General features: G+C 42.9%; 1 protein-coding gene across 2 annotated transcripts in view; it reads left to right on the top strand.

Moving 5' to 3' along the window:
* Positions 1–17265, top strand: part of LOC124111547 (universal stress protein YxiE-like) — a 41052-nt gene extending 23787 nt beyond the window's left edge. For both annotated transcript variants that reach the window (XM_046471291.2, XM_046471292.2), the window contains 2 exons: positions 14963–15054; positions 15380–17265. In XM_046471291.2, coding sequence (XP_046327247.2) covers positions 14963–15054; positions 15380–15586 — 299 coding nt within the window. In that variant the 3' untranslated portion in view covers positions 15587–17265. The remainder of the gene's footprint in view (positions 1–14962; positions 15055–15379) is intronic.
* The last annotated feature ends 4578 nt before the right edge of the window (positions 17266–21843 follow it).

Raw genomic sequence — 21843 nt, 5'->3', positions numbered from 1 at the left:
AGATGAAGTTAGGACAAATTTGAACTACAACTCCTCTATATATACATCTCGCCTCGTGGAAGATCGGTTATACAGACATTCGAAGATAAGTTCAGTGTGGACTCCCTAGTAGAACACACTCTGAGACACACACACACACACGCGCGCGCGCACGCACGCACGCACGCACACACACACACACACACACACACACACACACACACACACACACACACACACACACACACAACCCTGGAGAGAAGATCTGGCGATATGATCTGCAGCAATGTCTAGCCGTCTGACGCACCACCCCTCCCCACCCCCGGGGCAAGACGCCTGGGAAGATCACGGTGACCCTGCAGGGTGTCCTTGTCCCAGCCGCCCCACCGCATCACTTGCACTGCCATCGGCTGCAGCAGTTATGGATGTTGACAGCGGATGACAACAACCCGGCAGACAAATGCATTGATCACATACATGTACATCCACAGTGTATTCTTAAAGTAACAGATGCTCGTAACCTACACGTCATTTGTCGGCCATAATGTATACACTCGGTAATCATCCCGGTGTTATTTATGTCTTTACAGTATTTAAGCCAAATTACCACGTGCCCAAGTCTGTATCTCAGCCCCTGAACCATGCTATTTCCCTTCCGCCCAGCCCTAAATGAAGCAGGTCTACATTTTCCACAGGTTCTGAATCTCCCATCTCACTGGGTCTCCCTTTCAATTTAAATGTTGTTGTGTGTTTCTGGTATAATATATTTTCAGAGACAAAGCGTTAGTCTATATGTACCCCTGATTCGTTAATCCGGACAATTAGTTAATACGGAGAGTTGGTAATCCGGAGAGTTGGTTAATCCGGAGAGTGTTCATCCCGGAGAGTTGGTTAATTCGGAGAGTTTTCACGGGCTATACCTATATACAGTTATACAAATCCATATATGAAACACACGTCACACATGTAACTGACAAAGTTAACTGACATAAACAGGATTGTTTCACCAAAGATAAATGCACCTGACCTTCGTCAAGGTTACATTCCAGAACGTCGCTCAAACAAAAACATAATGCAAAAATAGTTTATGTTATCTACTCCTGTGATTATAGTCCACTTATTACACTTAATTTGTTTATAATACCACATGCTCCTCCTACAGTCGTTGAGACAAGACACATTGTTCCGCTGCAGCTTTCAGGCAGCAAGCCATGCCACCGTGAGGTAAACAGAAAGAACACATGTCCTGATTCGTTACCGATAAGGACGCGGTTGTTAACTGTTTATGCCTCACCATGATCGTAATCAGAACCTGTCAAAAAATATGTACACTATACAGAGAGAGAGAGAGAGAGAGAGAGAGAGAGAGAGATCTAGACAGAGAGAGATTTAGAGAGAGTGAGAGAGAGAGAGTGAGAGAGATCGAGAGACACAGAGATTGAGAGACACACAGAAATGGATTGAGTGAGTGATTGAGAGAGAGATTGAGAGAGACAGAGTTTGAGAGAGACACACAGAGAGATTGAGAAAGTTATTGAGAGATAGATTGAGAGAGATATATTGAGATTGGGAGAAAGATTTAAGAGAGATTGTGTGAGAGATTGAGAGAGATAGATTGAGAGATAGATTTAAAGAGAGATTGAGAGAGAGAGAGAGATTTAAAGAGGGATTGAGAGAGAGATTTAAAGAGAGATTCAGTGAGAGATTTAGTACGAGATTAGACGGAGCATCCATTGTTTGTATATTGATTAGCTTCCGTGTTTTTTTTTCTGTTTACTGGTTTCACCAAAATGGCGTCACTTTTGTTTCCTCATTATTTTGTCACGTCGTGACTTTACTGACATGCTGTTCAAAGAGGCGCTGAACTACGGTTATTGCGTCACCGGGGAGTGTATATGTCCATAGCTGTATTGTCTATTCGCTCATTTATTAGAAGTGGCCTTGAGATGAAGAAGTGACACTTAGTATTGTATGTAGGAATCTATGGACATTCCCGCTTTTTGTTTAGGGTCACGGTGTGGAAAATCTGTGCACGGGCAGAGCAACCATTCACTGATCTGGATATTTCTCAAGTGCCTTGCCAGGATTGTATGTTTGATGTAGTATGCGTCTTTCTCGCCATCATAAAACATTTTCTGGCAAGTCGTACAATAGATTAGATCTCAAGGTTACCCGTTTCTGTTGTCGTAACACAATATACCCTGTCTGTGGTGATAAACATCTCACGTGAGAATGTGTTATCACACGGTAAAACAAAAGCGACTGTCAAAACTTTACCCAACGTCTCGTTTTGATGTTTCTGGTTACAGCGAACCTACTCATCACTGCGCATGCGCATCTTCGTCAATGATGCAGCACATACAGAATTCGTCAGTACCTTAACCTCAGTGTGCCCCGAGGCTGCAGAAGCCGTGTCGGTCAGATGGGGGGCATGATCAGCTGATTAGCCAGTGTTTGACATCCAATAACACGGAAATGTACAGGATTGTATTGTCTGTTGATCTGTGTTGCACTGAAACTGTCAAACATCCACTTTGCAACACACAACCACTACTAGCCTTGCTCCAAGGCTGTACTGAAAGAAAAGTCTAGGAATGTGTGGTAATTCTTTCCTCCTAATAGGCAAGTCTGGATATGTGGAGAGTACAAGGGACTCTGGTCTCTTTTAGGGAGCAACTTGTTTTTAGTATTTACATATTCTAGAAATTATGATTTAAACAAAATAATGACTGACCCACTAGGGTCATGTCTTCTTATGAAACGGAGCAGTGGGGTAGACTAGTGGTTAAAGCGTTCGGCGTCCTCCCATTTGCCAGACATCCCATTTGTAAGACAGTGTTAGTACTGGAAGATGGATTAGATATCCTAGGCCTGTTACCTAAGGTTTAAGTGGACTCACCTACACTCCTCAAAAAACGAAACGCACTGGTAGATTGTTTGTAACTTAATTGTACCTAATAAAGTATATATATTTAATTTAATATCATAGACACAAATATGAAATTTTGGAGCTCGATAGTCACATGTTGTCGTTGTACAAAGGCATTGAAAACTGTTCATTGTCATGTCACATAAGGCCAAAAGGTTGCGCTGAACTCAGTATCTCGTGTGACCGCCCTGGGCAGCAATCACGGCTCTGCATCTCCTTGGCACTGACTGGATAAGTGTACGAATTATATCCTGCGGAATTCTGCGCCATTCCGCTTGTAACGCGTTGGCCAGATGTGGGAGTGTCTGTGGCGTGTTCTGACGTTGACATACACGTCGATCGAGTTCATCCCAGAGGTGTTCGATTGGGTTGAGATCCGGAGATCTCGACGGCCAGGGCAAGTCGTTGATGTTGGCATTATGAAGGTAGTCTACCGCGACACGAGCTGGGTGCGGTGGAGTGTTGTACTGTTGAAACAGCTCCCTCTGGCGGTCAGTGATTGGAAGAAGGTGAGGTTGAAGAATTTGATTCATGTAGCGATTTGCTGTCAAATTTCCCTGAACCACAACCAAGTCAGATCTCGTGGTGTAGGATATTGCCCCCACACCATGACACTACCGCCACCGAAATTGTCGAATTCACGTACACAATGTTGAGCAAAATGCACATTTCGACGACGATAAAACAGGTTGTCTTCAATCTCGCCGGTGAAGAAGAAATCGTGATTCATCTCTAAACCAAACTCGTCTCCAGTTTCTCAAATTCCAAGGCTCAAAGGTATGGCACCAACGCAAGCGTCGCTGTCGATGTATCCGTTGCAAAACAGGGACGATAACTGGTCTTCTTGGTCGGATTCCAGCCTCGCGAAGATGTTTCCTGGCAGTCTGGTCCGATATCCTCCTCAAACCAGGGATACGTCCTGCAGTCTCCGTAGCTGTGGCACTGCGATGACGTAGGTGGAACAGACGAATGTAGCGATCCTGTACAGGGGTTGTTACTCTTGGTCGGCCGGTTATCCGACGGTCTGCAGTCTAATCGAACTGTGTGTATCGGTCACAAAGGCGGCAAATGGTGCTGTGGTGGACGTCGAAGTGGCGTGCAACAGAAGACTGCGATTACCCTCTTTGGATACGTCCTATGGCGATGTTCCGATGCTCTTTACTATTCCACAGTTTGCCGTTGGTCTCTACAGTTTAAAAGGGGTAGACAGTCCACAGGCGATTACCCAAGGTCAGGCAGGCCTTCAGATGCCACCCAACCGGAAACCATTGCTGCTAAAGAAAGAAGAATCTTGTCTAGGAAACTTTCTAGGGAATTCCAAATATCAGTTGGAACTGTTGGAACCATTATTCATGAGCATCTTGGTATGTCTAAGGTATCTGCAAGATGGGTCCCTAGAATCCTCAGAGCTCAAGATCGCCATCAGAGGACTGAAAGTTGTCGAGACCTCCTGGATCTCTATACTGCTGATGAAGCCGGATTTCTTTCTCGTCTAGTGACAGGTGATGAAACATGGATCCACCACTGGGACCCAGACACTAAATTGGAATCCATGCAATGGAAGCACCCCAATTCTCCGCCTCCGAGGAAGTTTCGCACTCAACCATCGGCTGGCAAGGTAATGGTCACCATATTTTGGGATGCAAGAGGAATATTACTGATTGTTTACATGCCACCAAAAACTACAAACAATGGACAGTATTGTGCTAATATAATGAAAGAATTGCGAAAATCTATTCGCCAGAAACGCCGTGGTTTGTTAACACGTAGTATTCTACTTTGGCATGACAACGCTCCGGTTCACAAGTCGAGAATTGCACAGGCCGCCATATGTGAATGTGGATTCGAACAGTTAAATCACCCACCCTACAGACCAGACTTAGCACCCAGTGTTTATTTCCTGTTCTGGCAAATGAAATCTGCCCTACGTGGAAGACGCTTCCAGGATGACAAGGACATAAAGGCTGCCACAGAGGCGTGGTTAGAGAGCCAATCTGCCGATTTCTATAAAAGTGGTATTAAAAGCTTGAAGGACAAATGGAATAAGTGTATTGAGGTGAATTGAGATTATATTGGAAAAAAAAGTGCAAAAGATATTCTGCGACTTGGTCTTATATTGAAGTTGCAAAACTTATTGAACGCCCCTCGTAAATTCAATTTATATACCGGATTTCTTGTGTAGTCAGGTTCAATGAACTACATACTACCTGTGCATTTCTTTTTTGAAGAGTGTATATTCACCCATTAGTCAGACAGTAAGAAGTCAATATAAACTGCCAGTGCAAGAGAATAACCAGCTTAGACTCTCCGCCATAACAGATTCCACTTGGCGTAAGACCCGTGAAGATTCCGGGGTAGAATAGGTCTTCAGCAACCCATGCTTGCCGTAAAAGGTGACTTTGCTTGTCGTAAAAGGCGACTAACGGGATCGGGTGGTCAGGCTCGCTGACTTGGTTGATGCATGTCACCGATCCCAATGTCTTGGATCGATGCTCATGATATCAATCACTGGATTGTCTGGTCCAGACTCGATTATTTACAGACCGCCGTCATATAGCTGGAATATTGCTGAGTGCGGCGTTAAACAACAAACCAACCAAACCAACCACTTTGCGTAAAGGGCAAATAGCTGTGGAAATGATATAAATGGACCACTGTAAACCAGTAATGACACCAGGTGTCCGCGAAACTGTTACTCCTATGGTTATTTTCAGCACTAAAAATTCAAATAACATGAATCATATCAACAAAAGTCAATCAATATCAGAACAAGAATTATAACATATAACATACCTACACATATCAAAACATTTACAGCACCAGCAATTCAATGAACAAAAATCAGAAGTGTCATATCAACACTAATAGAGTGAAAGCACATGAATACACACCAAGCTTAAACCACCCCCATGAGTTGCTCAACCGCATCTAGGAGTCGCCTCCGTGGTCTATCGGTAGAGCGTCCGCCCGGAGAGCGGAAGGTCCGGGGTTCGATCCCCGGCCGCGTCATACCAAAAGACGTTAACAGATGGTACTTGTTGTTACCCTGTCTGGCGCTCGGCATTAGGGGGCTAAGACAAGGACTGGTCGGCTTGGAGTCAGTATACTGTGTCTGAGTGGGGTATTCATGTTAAACTGCGGCATGGTATCTCAGTGAGCTAGCACTATAAATCGGCATCAGTCCGGACTAGTACAAGCAGCCACACACACACACACGTGCATGCACGTCGCTATATAAGTGCAATAATCTTGGACGCGACGTTAAACCCAATCTCACCTCACCTCAACCGCATCTAGGTACAGTATTTCCAACAGCGGAAACTATGGCCTAGTGGTTAAAACGTTCGCTCGTCACGCCGAAGACCCGTGTTCGATTCCCGACATGGGTACAATGTGTGAAGTCCAGTTCTGGTGTCCCCCGCCGTGATATTGCTGGAACATTGCTAAAAGCGGCGTAAAACCATTCTCACCCACTCGTAGGACACAAGTGTTTTGTGGTCGTATTCGACTACAGACAGTTTAGAGAAAACTATGTCAAGATTTGTTTGTTTGTTTGTGTGTGTTTGTTAGTTTGTTGTTTTAATGCTACATGTTGATCACTAAAGCAGTTAGGACGACCTGACCTCTATCAGGTACAGCTGAAATATTGTTGATACAACATTTTCGGTGAGTCACTCTCGCCTCTACCCATTTAATTTGTGAACACAAGGCTCCCCGCATCCCCGTTCTCATCCCATCCTAAGTGCGCAGTTTCCACCTAATGGTAAAAAGAAAAAACAAAGGATTGCTTTTCATATAATAAAGTGTTGATGTTTATTGTCGAAAGTGGGGAAAAACCTTATGACAACTTGAGTTATCACCTGTCAAGATTGACGTTTTCCAGAAGTATTAGTTAAAATCATGTTTTCCGCTTGCTTGTTTTCAGGTGTAGCTATTAAGTATTAAGTTACGATGTTGCTAGTATGTGTGTACAGACTCGTCTAACCCGTAAAGCCAGTCCATCTTCCTCAAGATCTTTGCAGGTTACCCCAATAACGTGAGTTGCCAAACATCTTACCTTTGCACTGAGCAAGAACAACAGGAGGCAGAGTGTTTGTAATCGATTCCACCCACACCGCATACCTGAACGCAGATCCCCCTCCAGGCTATATGTGCCCCGTCTTCATGGCGGAACCTGATACCCACCTCCTGCGCGAGGTCATGTGGCGTCTTCTGTAGCTCCCTCGGCTAATCTAAGACTAAACAAATGTCATGAAGCGAATAATAAATAGCTGCTGGGTGTTTGTAGACTAACATCTAGTCTCTGAAATGAACATATCGTACAGAAAAAACAGTTGTTCGGTTATCTTAATAATAATATAATAAAAGGGAGCCCAGTGACTTCATTTTCAGATACTGCAGTAATCTAGACTTGCCAAACATTATAGACTTGCATGGGCTGTATTTTATATATATTTGTATCAGGGTCTGTAAGACAGACTAGGATGTTTGTTAATGCCGCATTCAGCAATAGTTCAGCTACATCGCGGTACGTAATACTCGAGTCGGGACAAGCAAGAGACAACGATAGCGCCACCGAGATCAACATCCCGCATTTGTTGTGGTCCCCACAAACCGTTTCCTGGTCCCCACCCTTCCTTCTTTCAAAATCTCCAAGTCCCCTCTTACGACCAGCAATGGAAGGTCATCATTTCTGTGAATGAGTGTGGTTTTACGCCGCTTTTAGCACATTCCAGCAATATCACGGCGGGAGGACTCTAGATACGGGCTTCACACATTGTACCCATGTGGGGAATCGAACCCATGTGGGGCCTTCGGCGTGACATATAGAAAAAGGAGAAAGTTTGAATTAGTGACACACCTTTTCAGCCAATTTGGCCAGAGATGTCGACAGCAACTGTACTTCAAAGTCTTTAAAGACTCCCTGGTTATTGTATTGTCAGTGCTATGCAGTAGAACGTAATGTGTACTTGCAAGGATATGCAGCTGATTCTAATTCTATATTGGATGCAGCAAACTTCGGCACATCTTTAAATTCATAAAATTGTTGTACAAAGGTCTTGTATCAAAGGAAATATGAAGATGCATCTATACATTTTAGTACAGGTTCGTTCATTTACGTTCTCTCTGTATCTTTTTACAGCAGGGAGCACTGATTGACATGTCAGTCATCTAAAGCTTCGCAATTCTTTGTGCAGAGTTTCGTCTCTTTGGCGTGCCAGGATCCTGCGATCTTTGTTCGAATGGCCAATGGCTTTTCTATGAGTTGTAACACTGTCGCAAACCTGCACCTCTCCGGGCTTTCCTATCACATTAAGCTGACTGTTGAAAATGAGGTTAAACCCACATCACTTACTGTGGCTTCGCTTAAACATTACAGTTACAATTGATACAGAAACATCTAAAGTTAGTGTTTACCTTAATGAGTATAGATCGTAAACATGTATAAACTAAGGACGTTGAAAAAGTGTGCGTGCGTGAATGCGTGTATATGTGTGTTACACGCCTGTATATAATCGAGTCTTGGGCAGACAATCTAGTGATTGATATTGTGAGCAACGATCCTAGCCGTCGGGGCATGATAACAATGACATACATGAACCACGTGACTGAGTCTGACCACCCGATCCATTTGTCGTTCTGTCGTAGCTGTGTATAGCCTCTGTTCTGCCGTAGCTGTATTAACGTGTATAGCCCCTGTTCTGCCGTAGCTGTATTAACGTGTATAGCCTCTGTTCTGCCGGAGCTGTATTAACGTGTATAGCCTCTGTTCTGCCGGAGCTGTATTAACGTGTATAGCCTCTGTTCTGCCGGAGCTGTATTAACGTGTATAGCCTCTGTTCTGCCGTAGCTGTATTAACGTGTATAGCCCCTGTTCTGCCGTAGCTGTATTAACGTGTATAGCCTCTGTTCTGCCGGAGCTGTATTAACATATATAGCCCCTGTTCTGCCGGAGCTGTATTAACGTGTAAGGACCCTGTTCTGCGGGAGCTGTATTAACGCCTATACCCCGTGTTCTGATTCATCCTCTGTAGCCGAGACCTGACAATGGTGAGTGAGTACATCGTTCACGTGAGACTAATCTATAAATACGAGCGCGATACCACATGGTACACCCACTTGGTAATCTCACGAGACCAACGTAATCTGCATCAAGTGAAGTTTTCTCGGTGCTATTAGACTTTCATCATGTTATTAAACACACTGTAATACATGTGTGTACACACCTGGCAACAATGTATCGACGCAAGTAATAGGAGGCTTTGTATACAAACGAATGACACAGGTGCGCTTGCATAAAGAGCGTGGAAGTGTGTGGGGGGGGGGGGGGGGGGGGGGGGGGCCTCAGTTGGGTCGATATTGACAAAGGTGTTTAATTTATCGAGTTTTTACCAGATAAACCAGTGGTTGATATTATGAGCAACGTCCCTCGATTTGTTTGTCTAGACAGCATATCAGTACCATGTGTGAATGGGAGACTGTGTTTCTGTTTAATTTAACAATTAACTTTGGGTATTGCTTACTGCGGCGTCAAACAATAAACAAACAATTAACTGCTGTAGTAATCTACAGTTGTGTTTGCACAGGCTCAGTGGTGCTTCTCGTGTTCCCCGCTGTGATATTGCTGGAATATTGCTAAAAGCGGCGTAAAACCATACTCACTCACTGTTTCGGCAGATAATCGAGACTGATTATTCTCTGGCGTTGACGTTTTGATTGAATTTGAATTTAAAGAATATACCCCTGAAAGATATCAAATCGCTAACGTCTTATCGTAGACCCCACAGTGTCCAGTCTGTCTGTTGTATTTACCAGTGATCCATGTATGACCTCCAACCTTTCTCCTGATCTATATACAACACGGTACCACCGCCGTTGATGCTGCGAGGTACAGCACCACTTCCGCAATGAAAACAGCGATATCAAGACTGCAGCACTACAGTGAACCTGGCGTCGCTGTGCCGTGGTGGCGCTGATCTCTCGGCACCGCCTCGTTAAGGCGTCACTCAGTGGTGCTTGATTGATTGTTGATGCGAATAACTAGTGAATATTACTTGACGCATACTGGTCTGAAAGTAATTGCATTTTCCCTCATCACATTACCATTTTATGACAAATGATATATTTTGGATAACACTTTCTCAGTAAAGTCCCTGTACGTGATCTAGACTACCACTTGTCGGACTTTCTCTTTTTATGGAAGCCTCGGTGGCTGAGTGGGTTACATCGCTGACTTTGGGTGCTTTAAGTGCCTCACTCTGGCAGTGTGGGTTCGAATCCAAGACTGGACTCAACCCCCCAAAGTACGAGAATCTGTATTTTAATAAGAAAGTGATGCAGATATTAGAAGTTTTCCACTTTGTGAAACAAACGAGGACGGGTTTGGTGCTGACAAACCTAGAAACACAATCAGAGCCAATATGGCATTCGAACCAACGCCTCGTTTCAGAGAAATGCGGCGCTTTTGCTGACTGGATCCCATGTCTTTCTGTTTGGATACCTATGCGTGTCTGTATGTGTATATCGCATTTACCGTATCCTTGTAAGATGCTGACGAAAACGGGTACTGGATGATCACAATGGACGGTGTACATTTGTGTCGGACAGGAGCTCTCAAACTGACCAGGGCCCCCTTCACAAAGCGACAGTAGCGCGGCGACTTTCTCGCGCTGTTTAACATAGACTTATGACAGTAGCGCGGCGACTTTCTCGCGCTGTTTAACATAGACTTACGACAGTCGCAGTGCTACTATCGCTTTGAGAAACGGGCCTAGTTGATAGTATGTGAACGTGACCATATCACACGGACCACCCGGTGTCACACTGTTTGACAGTGAGTCACAAACACCTGCATGTGACTGGACTCGTACAATGGACACCGAGTGGGCTTCATATTTTTTTATGGAAATGGTTTGGTCGGTTCTATTTTTTATTATCACACAAACAACCATATATTGTTTGTCTTGGTCCGGGGTCGAGCCTGTATATGATATAGTGAGTGAGGTAATAGTGTATACACCTGTCTCCACCTATATCATGGCTACTCGCTAATAGCTTGGACCAGACAAACCACGGGTTGATGGCATGAGTATCGATCCGCGCCATCGGGGTGTCATGACACTCAATACATACATTGTAACCACCCAATACACATTGTATCGACTCTGACAAGCATAGGTTGTTAAGGGCCTATCTACCCCGACTCCCTACGAAGAATATACATACCAAAGAAAACAGTGAGCGTTGCCGAGATGAAGCTGCTGTGAAAACGATATGGCAGTTATCGCTTTTATGAAGTCATGTAGCATTTTTTTAATATTCTTTGAAGTTGTCTTGAATGGTATTTCATGATCGCTGACGATACCCAATTACATGTAATAGAAACTTAGAAAATGTTTTTCCTCAGAGCCGATGTCTGATAATGAATGCGAAGAACTGCGATGCAGACACGAGAGCTACTCCTGAGAGCGATCACAAGAGCTGATACGAACTCTTTCGGGTTTCAATGAACGGCAAAAATCAATTTACTCTTGCTGTGACCTGACTTTAACTCACAGATTACCTCATATTCCTAGATCGGAGAGATTATTCAAGGAAATATTCATGTTCCAATGCTGTTATTTTTTTAAAGTTTACTCCTTATAACTCCCTTGGTGCCTGTAGACGGCTGCATAGACTACCATTGGAACATAGATAAGGTTAGCATCGTGGTCTGGAGTACTATCGGTATAGGCAGTGTGCCAAATGCACAACAGCAACAACAGCCGCAGCTAAAATGTACCTTGCCAAATATTAACCAAATAGCGCGCCACAGCATTTCACATTGGTTTAATGAGCCTGGAAATAAACAACAGACTGTGTCAGTCACAGATCAGTAGCCATTAACATGGCGGTATATAAGTAACCCAGCTGTTGTGTATCATATACTCAAGGGGTTTTATTTTGTGGCATCTACAAACTGCTTCACAAGTGGAGCTCTTAGCAGTTTATTGATTCAATACAATGTTATGCTTTAACCCGAATGCTCATTCGAAGGTCGGTTATAGCGTGTGTTTTGGCAGTTTCTCTACTATGACGGGTGAGTGGGTTGGATTTTACTGCGCTTTTAACAGGTTTTTTTTCAATTATATCACTGCATGACAGCTTGTCGTTGGGGATAGGGGTTGGGGCACCCTGAGCTAATGTATGTGTTAGCCATTTACCAATGTGCTGAAATCAACCAGCCTGGGTTCGGTGCTGACAAACCAAGATTTTATATCAGTGCGAATCTACTTCAGGGGACCCTTGCACACTTAAGGAACGCAACTCTGCAGGGTAAATTACGGCGCATTAGACGGCTGGGTCACCCGTGCCATCTGTGTTACGAGAATCATAAATCTTATGCATGTAACTACTCGGTGAAAAGTTTAAGATTTACTATCTTCCTGGTCCAACAGAATCCTACTGACACAATGCTTCAATATTGACACACCTTGATTGGTCGAACTCTATTAACTCGAAGCATCCGCACTGACACACTGGTCTAATATCGACACTTCCCTTGGTTCAACGGATAACACCACATGGTGGCGATGGTCCCAAGGTGTCACACAAAACAGCCCATGCAAGTCTATAATAGTGGGCAAGTCTAGATTACTGAAGAGAGTATCTTGGCTCTTTTTTTATTATGTTCTTATTTTAAGATAATTTAACAACGGTAGTTTCTTTCTGAAGACATGTTCCCTTCAGAGACTTGATGTTAGCCTACGAGTCAGTGAGAGAATGGGGCCGTACACATTCGCCATCAGTGTGTTAAAATACTGCAGTGAGTGAGTGAGTTGGGTTTAACGCCGCTTTTAACAGTATTCCAGTTATATCACGGCGTGTCAGCTTAATGTGGGAGGAAAGTCCGAAGTGATGCAGGTCACGGACGTTTACCACTTCGGTGAAACCCACGAATACGGGTATGGTGCTGACAAACCTAGAAACATATTCGGGGCGGACCGGGATTCGAACCAACAAACCATAGGTTTCTGGCGTGCCCAAGGGACGCAACTCTGCACAGCGAATTGCGGCGCCTTAGCCGACTGGGCCACCCGTTCCCCAAAAATACTGCAGAAACCAAGAAACGTTCACTAAATGCTGCTAGTTTTCTGTCTATGTATTCTATTCGCCGTGTACCTATTTTAGCCTATTGTAATTCATGTGTGAAAATGAGAGGTTGTTTAATTTCCTTGGAGGATAACGCCCGGTCGTTTATACGTGAATTATTGCCAACCGTTTGGTTGTTGATTAACAAGTGCCCTATCTGCCTTATTGATCGTGTACCTGTATAGGGAATTTATGGTCATTTATTGTTATTTACCACAAGAAGAGAAAGGGAAATAGAATATATTAGCTGAGAAAACATACCCATAAATCACATATGTATAGGTTAGACCACGAGGACCCAGTGTCTAATTGTTGAAACGGTTAATTAAACCACGAGGCACGCAGCGCAGGGTTGTTTAATTAACCATTTCAACGATCATACAGTAGTCTACCATACTTAAACCATGTCCACCATTTAAGGCATCTAAAAGCTTAATATTAATTGTCTTGTTAAGCGTATTTTGAAAGATAGTCAGTAACTCTATGCTCAACTGCGAGAACACGGTGTGAGTCGGCCCCGCGTGAAGCACGTGAAATATGTTCCTTTTGCACGTGCACCTCGCGCTTTGCCGAGTTCGGTTATGAAATGCATGTCCTGAGGCAAGTATACCATTCATTTTGGACCAACTCGAGCACATTTATCAATCACCTAATATTACCTGCCCATGTTGATGGTCCTATTATGAGCAAACATAGCCCTGATCAAGATAATAGTAATTTCTTTTCCAGCTGTTCGTTTCGTTGAAGGAAAAGCTACCAAATCACAAGTACTGACTGTATAGATATGCATAGAGTAACATACTGTATAAAATTATTATAAAACATATTTCACAGTTCTTAAACGGATAAGCAATAGTCCTGATGACACTAAAATATTTAGTTGTTAATTTCTTACAATTTCCAACATATCGCCGTGGCAGAAGATTACATTCGTTGTTCTTACGTGCGGATTTCGCGGGTTCGAATCCCGCTGGCGACAAACATTTTTCATGAAATTGTTGCATCATCAAGATAATTGTAGGGAAAAAAATAACTTCACTGCCAAGTGGTGTTTAAATAGCAATTCAGTTAGATAGACCACGGCCACAGTCAAAGGAGCCATGTTTTCAGTTGTAATAATACGAATCCCAACTCATACCCGTCCATATAACAACGTGTGTGTTAAAACTGTTCTTCAAAACTATAAGGCCCGTGATTAATGTTTCATGTTTTAATTATAACCGTCAAACCTGATCCGCTTCGGTCTGCCGAGTGGCAGTGTAAGTAGACAGAGCCTCGTTATGGTGTCAACAGAAACCGATTTGTTGCCACAACAAAGTGATGAAGTACTCCTTGTTTATCTCTGCTCGAAATTATTTCTGATGTTCCTATTGACTTAAAATGCATGAGATTTATCCAAGGTTGTTCATTTCGCCATTTGCTTTCCTCTCACAGCCCCGACCAATCTCTCCCGGTGCCTATTGCTCGCCATGCTATTAACAAGAATAGATTGAAAACGACAAACAACACCAGAGATGTGTGCTCCTTATCTGAGATATTTATTCGGGATCTTAAAGCCACGAAGTGATTAGCGTTCATGATATCCCATCTTTTCCAACACTGAATAAATACATGCAATGTTAGTTTTGCATTAACTGCGAAGAAAATACATCGGAGTGTTAATGTAAAAGTTATTGATGGAGACTCAGCATCTGAAAAAACATCCTTTCTACGAGAATCATAAGTGCACACGTCAATCAATAAGACAAACAATACAAACTCGTGTTTTTCACTTAAAATGATTAACGTAGCCTTTTCTGTCACTCTGTTTTGTTCGTTACTTGGTCAGTGTCAGATACAACTGAAAGCATTGTGGTAAAACGTTTTTTAACAGCGTTTGTGCCATACGGGGTCTGTGATTTAAATGGTTATTATACTTTTTAGGTCCAGGCCGAACCGCCAAGATGTTCAAGGAATACACTGAGGCACTGCGCTGTATAGAGGAGAAGTTTGGAACACTGATGGCCAATGCGGGGGTCTGTAACACGTGGTTCATAATATAAATGTACAATTCTTCAATAAATCTGTACATTTCCTAACTATGTTAAGGAGCTAGAGTTTCATGCGCAAATTATTGACAGACATCAGAAAATGGACCATGTAACGGTAGAGCGAATATCAGAATCTGGTGAAGTCTACTTAGCCTGCACACACTACGACCCGTTGGGCCAGCCACGTGGTGGGGTATAGGGGTATGAGCGGGGTTAGGGTGGAGGGAGAAGAACGAATAGGGGTAGACCTATTCGATCCCATACCGTGTACCAATATCAAGCAAAACGTCAAACGGTGTGTTTGTTTCAGATGCACGGTAAAATCCGGAAGGGGAACGGCAAGCCGGGCGAAGCCATCATCCAAGCGGCTGCGGAGGAGGGGGCGAGCATGATCGTCACGGGGACCCGGGGATTGAGTAAACTCAAGCGAACATTCCTCGGCAGCGTCAGTGACTACGTGGCCCACCACTCTCCCGTCCCCGTCATCATCTGCAGGCGGAATGAAAGGAGTACATGAACACCTGTCAATCAACGCGGCACGTGGTTGTACATTTCTGTGCCCATAACGGTGACATATATATATACACTAAGCCTTTACGGATGAAAGGATAAATGACATATTTGTGAACCCCAAAGAAAGTGATGACATTTGTGGACGTCGTCGATGACGTCGACGTCGTCCACGCTGACACGGAACGTCGTTGACGTCAACACCAAGTTGTTCAGTGCAACAGCCAACCGTCGTTGTCTCCTCCACAAAACAAAAAACTTGTAAAATAGTTTCCATACATATTAATTAATGTAACGTCGTAGTTTTAGAACCCGGTAGTTAGCCGTCAATCACCTCGTAATTCAGCCCACATACCGTCTACAGACAGGATGGACATTGCTATTCTTTGTGATATGCTCCCACTATACCGCTGAAGGATGCGGCCATACGTTGGATATGTCGCTTTATATATGGTTGTTGTTTCTATACTTGTGTCAGCATCCCTCATTCATCATGTCTGATAATTACCTTTGTTTGTTGTACATGAAATTGTATTCCAACTTTCAATATTCTAAAGAATAGATCAGAAAAAAAACATCACGATTGATTTCGTAAAGTGCAATTATTGAAAGAGAATTTTTTTTAAATTATCAATATTCTCAACTGTCAACATGACACTTTTAAACCTGAAATATAAAAGTGTATGTGTGAAATGTGGATTCGGATACACGAAGTATAAAAAATTGCAAAGGTGGTTAAATTTGGATCATATTTGAAGCGCCCATAAAATATTTACCGCCGTGTTGCTATGCGTGTTGTTGACAGAATAACCTATTGTCGACGTTCTAGATTATATTTTCAAAAATTATATCATATGTTGCTATTATCGTATGAAATACCGCACTACACACATACAGATTAAAGTTTAACTTGAAAGCCTGAAAACAAACCACAATGATATAACCGAGCAATTCTGTGTAATGTATTTTATGAACAGTCGATAAATATAGTCTATGACACCACTGTCAAAAGATAAGTTATCTACTATGCATGCCCTTGCCAATTTGTAATTTATAAATGGTTGTAGACAATGGAACCCCGTTAATCCGGACGATACGGTTTTATTTAAATTATCCACATTAACGAATTGTATCTTGAGCATATTTAACGATCGCAACAGAAAATAAATGTCCGGGATAACGAGGTTTGACTATACCTCAATGTTCAGCGGTGTGATAGTAAAATCCTGATTTACTTTTAAGGAATATTTGTTTTATAAGTTTCTGTGTTTGATTCTGCATTGTCCGCTATCTATAGTATTTAATAACCCCATATACATCACTAGGGATAATCTGTGTGTCCAGCAACGCACTGCTCCATTTAAAGGGGGACGAGACTCGAGTGAACTTCACGTCAAAAGGTTTGATGTCAATCAAAACCCAATTTGGCTGATTGTTTATCTAAATTATATGATACGTGATTCTCGCAGTTATTGACCCATAAAGTGCCTCAGCTGCACTCGAGTATAGTAGTCTTACATTGCCTAGACTTAAACTGGGCATGGGAAAAATCCTGGAGCGAAGTCCCCCTTTAAGGCAGCTCCCTCGTGTACAAACCTGTCTATCTGAATCAAGTGTTGACCTAGCTGTGTAACTATTTGTTTTGTATTTAGTCACGTTCTAGGTATAAAACTTCATACCCTGCGATGTATTGTTGTTGTTGTTTATTCAGCTGGGTCGTTGGTGATTTGGGTTGAACGCTGATTTGACGGGTGTATCAGTTATGTCACCACGTGTTTTACCCCTTTACCCCACGAGCATGGGTGTGGTGCTGACAGACAAAGGATCATAATCAGGGCGAATGTGGGATTCGAACCCCGGATCATTAGATCCTGGCAACTCATCACAGCGCATTGCAGCTCCTAAGAAGTGGTATGCGATATTATAGCCCTCTTCAAGTAATACATCACAGACAGGTGTGCAATAGTGTGGCGCGTTAATAATAATAATAATTATAATAATAATAATAATAATAATAATAATAATGAGTGTCAACCAATCGAATGTGGGACATAATCTCAATGTCGGTGTTGATTTTGTTGATGGTTCTGTACTGCTGGACGGTACTGACGTGACTGTCAACTAATCGAAGTGCCATATCAAGTCGGCCCAGACTCAGTTTTTAAAGGAGAGGCTATCTGAACAACCACTGCATCGAGTTTATGTGCAGTGTGTTGAGAAGATCAGCAATCCTGCAGAGTCCTTTGCTTGGATGAAGTCGGCTGGCCTGAAAAGTGAAACAGAAGGCTTTCTGTTTGCTGCTAAGGACCAGTCACTTCCAACTCGAAACCGTTAATGTGTGATTTTGCATCAAAATGTAAATATGAAATGTAGATTATGTAATGAATTTAATGAGACTGTCCAACACATTGTCAGTGGATGCCCAGCTTTGGCACAAACACAGTATCTTAAACGACATGATAGTGTAGCTAGATCATTTTATTACCGTCTTCGCCATGCTTATGGTTTTGACACAGAGGTCCATCCATGGTACGACCCGGAATATGTAGAGGGCCTCATGGAAAATGATAAATACAAAATCCTATGGAATAGGTCCGTTTACATCAGACATATCCAGGCCAACAAACCTGATCTTGGCCTTTTTGATAAATCCAATAAAATCATTTATATCATTAAATTTTCTGTTCCTTTTGACAGTAATGTGATTGGCAAGATTGAGGAAAAACATGGCAAATATGCAGACCTCGCTTTAGAAATGTCAAGCTTGCATCCCAAGTACCAAGTTGTCCGACTCCACATTGTTCTCGGTGCCTTAGGTTTGGTACCTCCCAATCTGTTGACTGACATCGGGAGAGTACCCGGGTTTGCTGCCAGGAATACAGCCCTTCTGGCAATCTGGGTATTGCAGAAGGCTGCTGTGTTGGGGAGTCTTCACATTCTCCGAAACGTTCTGGGTGGGTTTGACTAGGAGTCCCATTCGCTGTCTGGGCTGCGTGTAGAGGGGGCAAGGGCCCTGAGCTGATGATGAGCCTAACCAGCCGGACTGTGCCAGGATCACCCAAACCCTCTTTGCTGCATTTTTCATTTTAATCTTTAATGTGAATGGCTAATCCTATTCACTCTTACAGATCCACAGTTTCAGTTTGAATTTTGAGGAGACGAAAACAGTTTTCGAAGAATACTTTGAAAGTCAAAACGTTTTCATATCCTGGCTAACTACATAATATTGTATTATCAAGATACAGTTTCGGTTTCAATTCCTTGCGTTACACTGTAGACCTAACATCCCGGAGGAGCAAGCTGAGCTGGGATGTTGAGGAAGGACCCGTGTATCCACCGTATGCAGTAGTAGTGAGGTGAGGTGAAATTGGGTTTAACGTCGCGTCCAAGATTATTGCACTTATATAGCGACGTGCATGCACGTGTGTGTGTGTGGCTGCTTGTGACTAGTCCGGACTGATGCCGATTTATAGTGCTAGCTCACTGAGATACCATGCCGCAGTTTAACATGAATACCCCACTCAGACACAGTATACTGACTCCGAGCCAACCAGTCCTTGTTTTAGCCCCTTAATGTCGAGCGCCAGACAGGGTAACAACAAGTACCATCTTTTAACGTCTTTTGGTATGATGCGGCCGGGGATCGAACCCCGGACCTTCCGCTCTCCCACAAGACCACAGAGGCGGCATGCAGTAGTAGTAGTAGTAGTTCATCCGTCAACTCACGCGCGTCGTTGAAGCATTGACCAAATCAAGTAAAGTCAAGTCATAGTTTATGTAACAGAGCTCAAGCCAGATACAGATGGTTTACAGTATACATCCAAGCGCACAATTCCCTGACGTCAAATGTCTGATTTGTCAAGTCGTGTATACAATCGTCGGCAACGCTGATTAACTGTAAAATAAAAGGTGGTATTAAACTAACATCTAGTCTCTGAAATGAACATAATTTACACACAAAAAAAACACTTGTCAAATTACAATAATGAAATAGAATGAAAAGGAGCCAAAGGACTTTCTTCATTTAAACTACAGTAATCTAGACTTGCTAGATATTATTGACATGCTTGGACTCTATTGGATATATTTGTTTCAGGGTCTGTATGACAGTCTAAGGTGGTATGTGCTCCAATCTGCTATACACACATTAGATGTCGCGTCAAATGAACCCTTTGACCGCCCAATCTAAAAAAAGGATGTGTAGGTTCATGTCGATTCGGAATTTCGATTTTGAAAAAGTAAACTTTCGATTGATCTCACAAATGATGTATCCACAAAAACAGAATGGTTATTTACATTCGGAAGGTATTATTTTTGGTTCGTTTTAGAGATATAGAAATTAGATATGTTGGCCTGAATGCTTCACTCACTCGTGCCGAGAATATAGAAGTCTGGGAGCTGATTGGCTGATGGTAGGTCTATGGCGGGGTCCTCAGATCGTAATGCAGACTTGCCAGGTGCCGTTTAGCAGGAAACAGTTTGATTTTAATGAGTTTGAGAAAGAAGTTAAAAAGCTGTAGTAGTAATGGTAGTAGTAGTATTAGTACTAGTAATAGAAGTGAGGTGAGGTTAAATGGGGTTTAACGTCGCGTCCAAGATCGTGTGTGTGTGTGTTTGTGTGACTGCTTGTACTAGTCCGGACTGATGCCGATTTATAGTGCTAGCTCACTGAGATACCATGCCGCAGTTTAACATGAATATCCCACTCAGACACAGTATACTGACTCCGAGCCGACCAGTCCTTGTTTTAGCCCCTTAATGCCGAGCGCCAGACAGGATAACATCTTTTAACGTCTTTTGGTATGACGCGGCCGGGGATCGAACCCCGGACCTTCCGTTCTCCGGGCGGTCGCTCTACCACTAGACCACGGAGGCGGTCAGTATATAGTAGTAGCAGCAGCAGTAGTAGTAGTAGCGATGATAACAGTAGTGGTAGTAGCAGCAAAAGTAGTAGTAGCAGTTGTAGCAGCAGTAGTACGAGTAGTAGCAGTGGTAGTTGTAGCAGAAGCAGTAGTAGTAGTAGTAGTAGTAGCAGCAGCAGTGGTCGAAGTAGTAGTAGTAGTAGTAGCAATGATAGCAGTAGTGGTAGTAGCAGCAAAAGTAGTAGTAGTAGTAGCAGCAGTAGTAGAAGTAGCAGTGTTAATTGTAGCAGAAACAGTGGTAGTTGTAGTAGAAGTAGTAGTAGCAGTAGTAGTAGCAGTAATAGTAGTAATAGTAGTAGCAGTAGTTGTAGTAGCAGTAATAGTAGTAGCAGTAGCAGTAGTAGTAGTAGCAGTAGTAGCAGTAGCAGCAGTAGTAGTGGTAGTAGTAGTAGTAGCAGCAGTAGTAGTGGTAGTAGTAGTAGCAGTGGTAGTTGTAGGAGAAACAGTAGTAGTAGTGGTAATAGCAGCAGTGGTAGTAGCAGCAAAAGTAGTAGTAGTAGCAGAAGTAGTATTAGCAGTTGTAGCAGTAGTAGTAGTAGTAGTAGTAGTAGTAGCAGAAGTAGTAGTTGTAGCAGCAGCAGTAGTAGTAGTAGTAGCAGTAGTAGTAGTAGCAGAAGCAGTGATAGTTGTAGTAGTAGTAGTAGTAGTTACAGTGGTAGTTGTAGCAGAAGCAGTGATAGTTGTAGTAGTAGTAGTAGTAGTAGTAGCAGTGGTAGTTGTAGCAGAAGCAGTGATAGTTGTAGTAGTAGTAGTAGTAGTAGTAGTAGTAGTAGTAGTAGTTACAGTTGTAGTTGTAGCAGAAGCAGTAGTAGTAGTAGTAGCAGTTGTTGTTGTTGTTGCAGCAGCAGCAGCAGCAGTAGTAGTAGTTGAAGTTGTAGCAGAAGCAGCAGCAGCGGCGACAGCAGCAGCTAAGGAGTAGTAGTAGTAGTAGTTGTTGTTGTTGTTGTTGTTGTAGCAGCAGTAAAAGAAACAACTAGAACATATATGAACTACGGTGACCATGATAAAGTATGTTCTACATGTATGAGTGAGAGGTAGAGCGCATGTCACTCAAGGGGGAAACACGGGAGGCCATATATCACGCAACTTCGTGACAGTTTTAAGTGCGAGTATTTTTTTATGGTCTTTCCCCCATCGCCCCAGTTGATGTGTTGATCATACACTGTTGTTTTAGTCCCAGCCCAAGCCGAGGCATTATTGTTGTAACGCGGAAACCGAAATTGTTCATGAAATCAGGGGAAATCCCAAAATACAATTTACTTTCAGTAAGGCATATACATTGTCTGAAAATGATATTAATATATAGGTCATAAGGTAACATAATAAGAACAAATCAAATAAG

This window comes from Haliotis rufescens, unplaced genomic scaffold, assembly GCF_023055435.1.
Source record: "Haliotis rufescens isolate VD_foot unplaced genomic scaffold, xgHalRufe1.0.p SCAF_71, whole genome shotgun sequence".
Lineage (NCBI taxonomy): Eukaryota > Metazoa > Mollusca > Gastropoda > Lepetellida > Haliotidae > Haliotis > Haliotis rufescens.
Note: the sequence above shows the minus strand (reverse complement) of the source record. Positions and strands in the feature narration are given on the sequence as shown.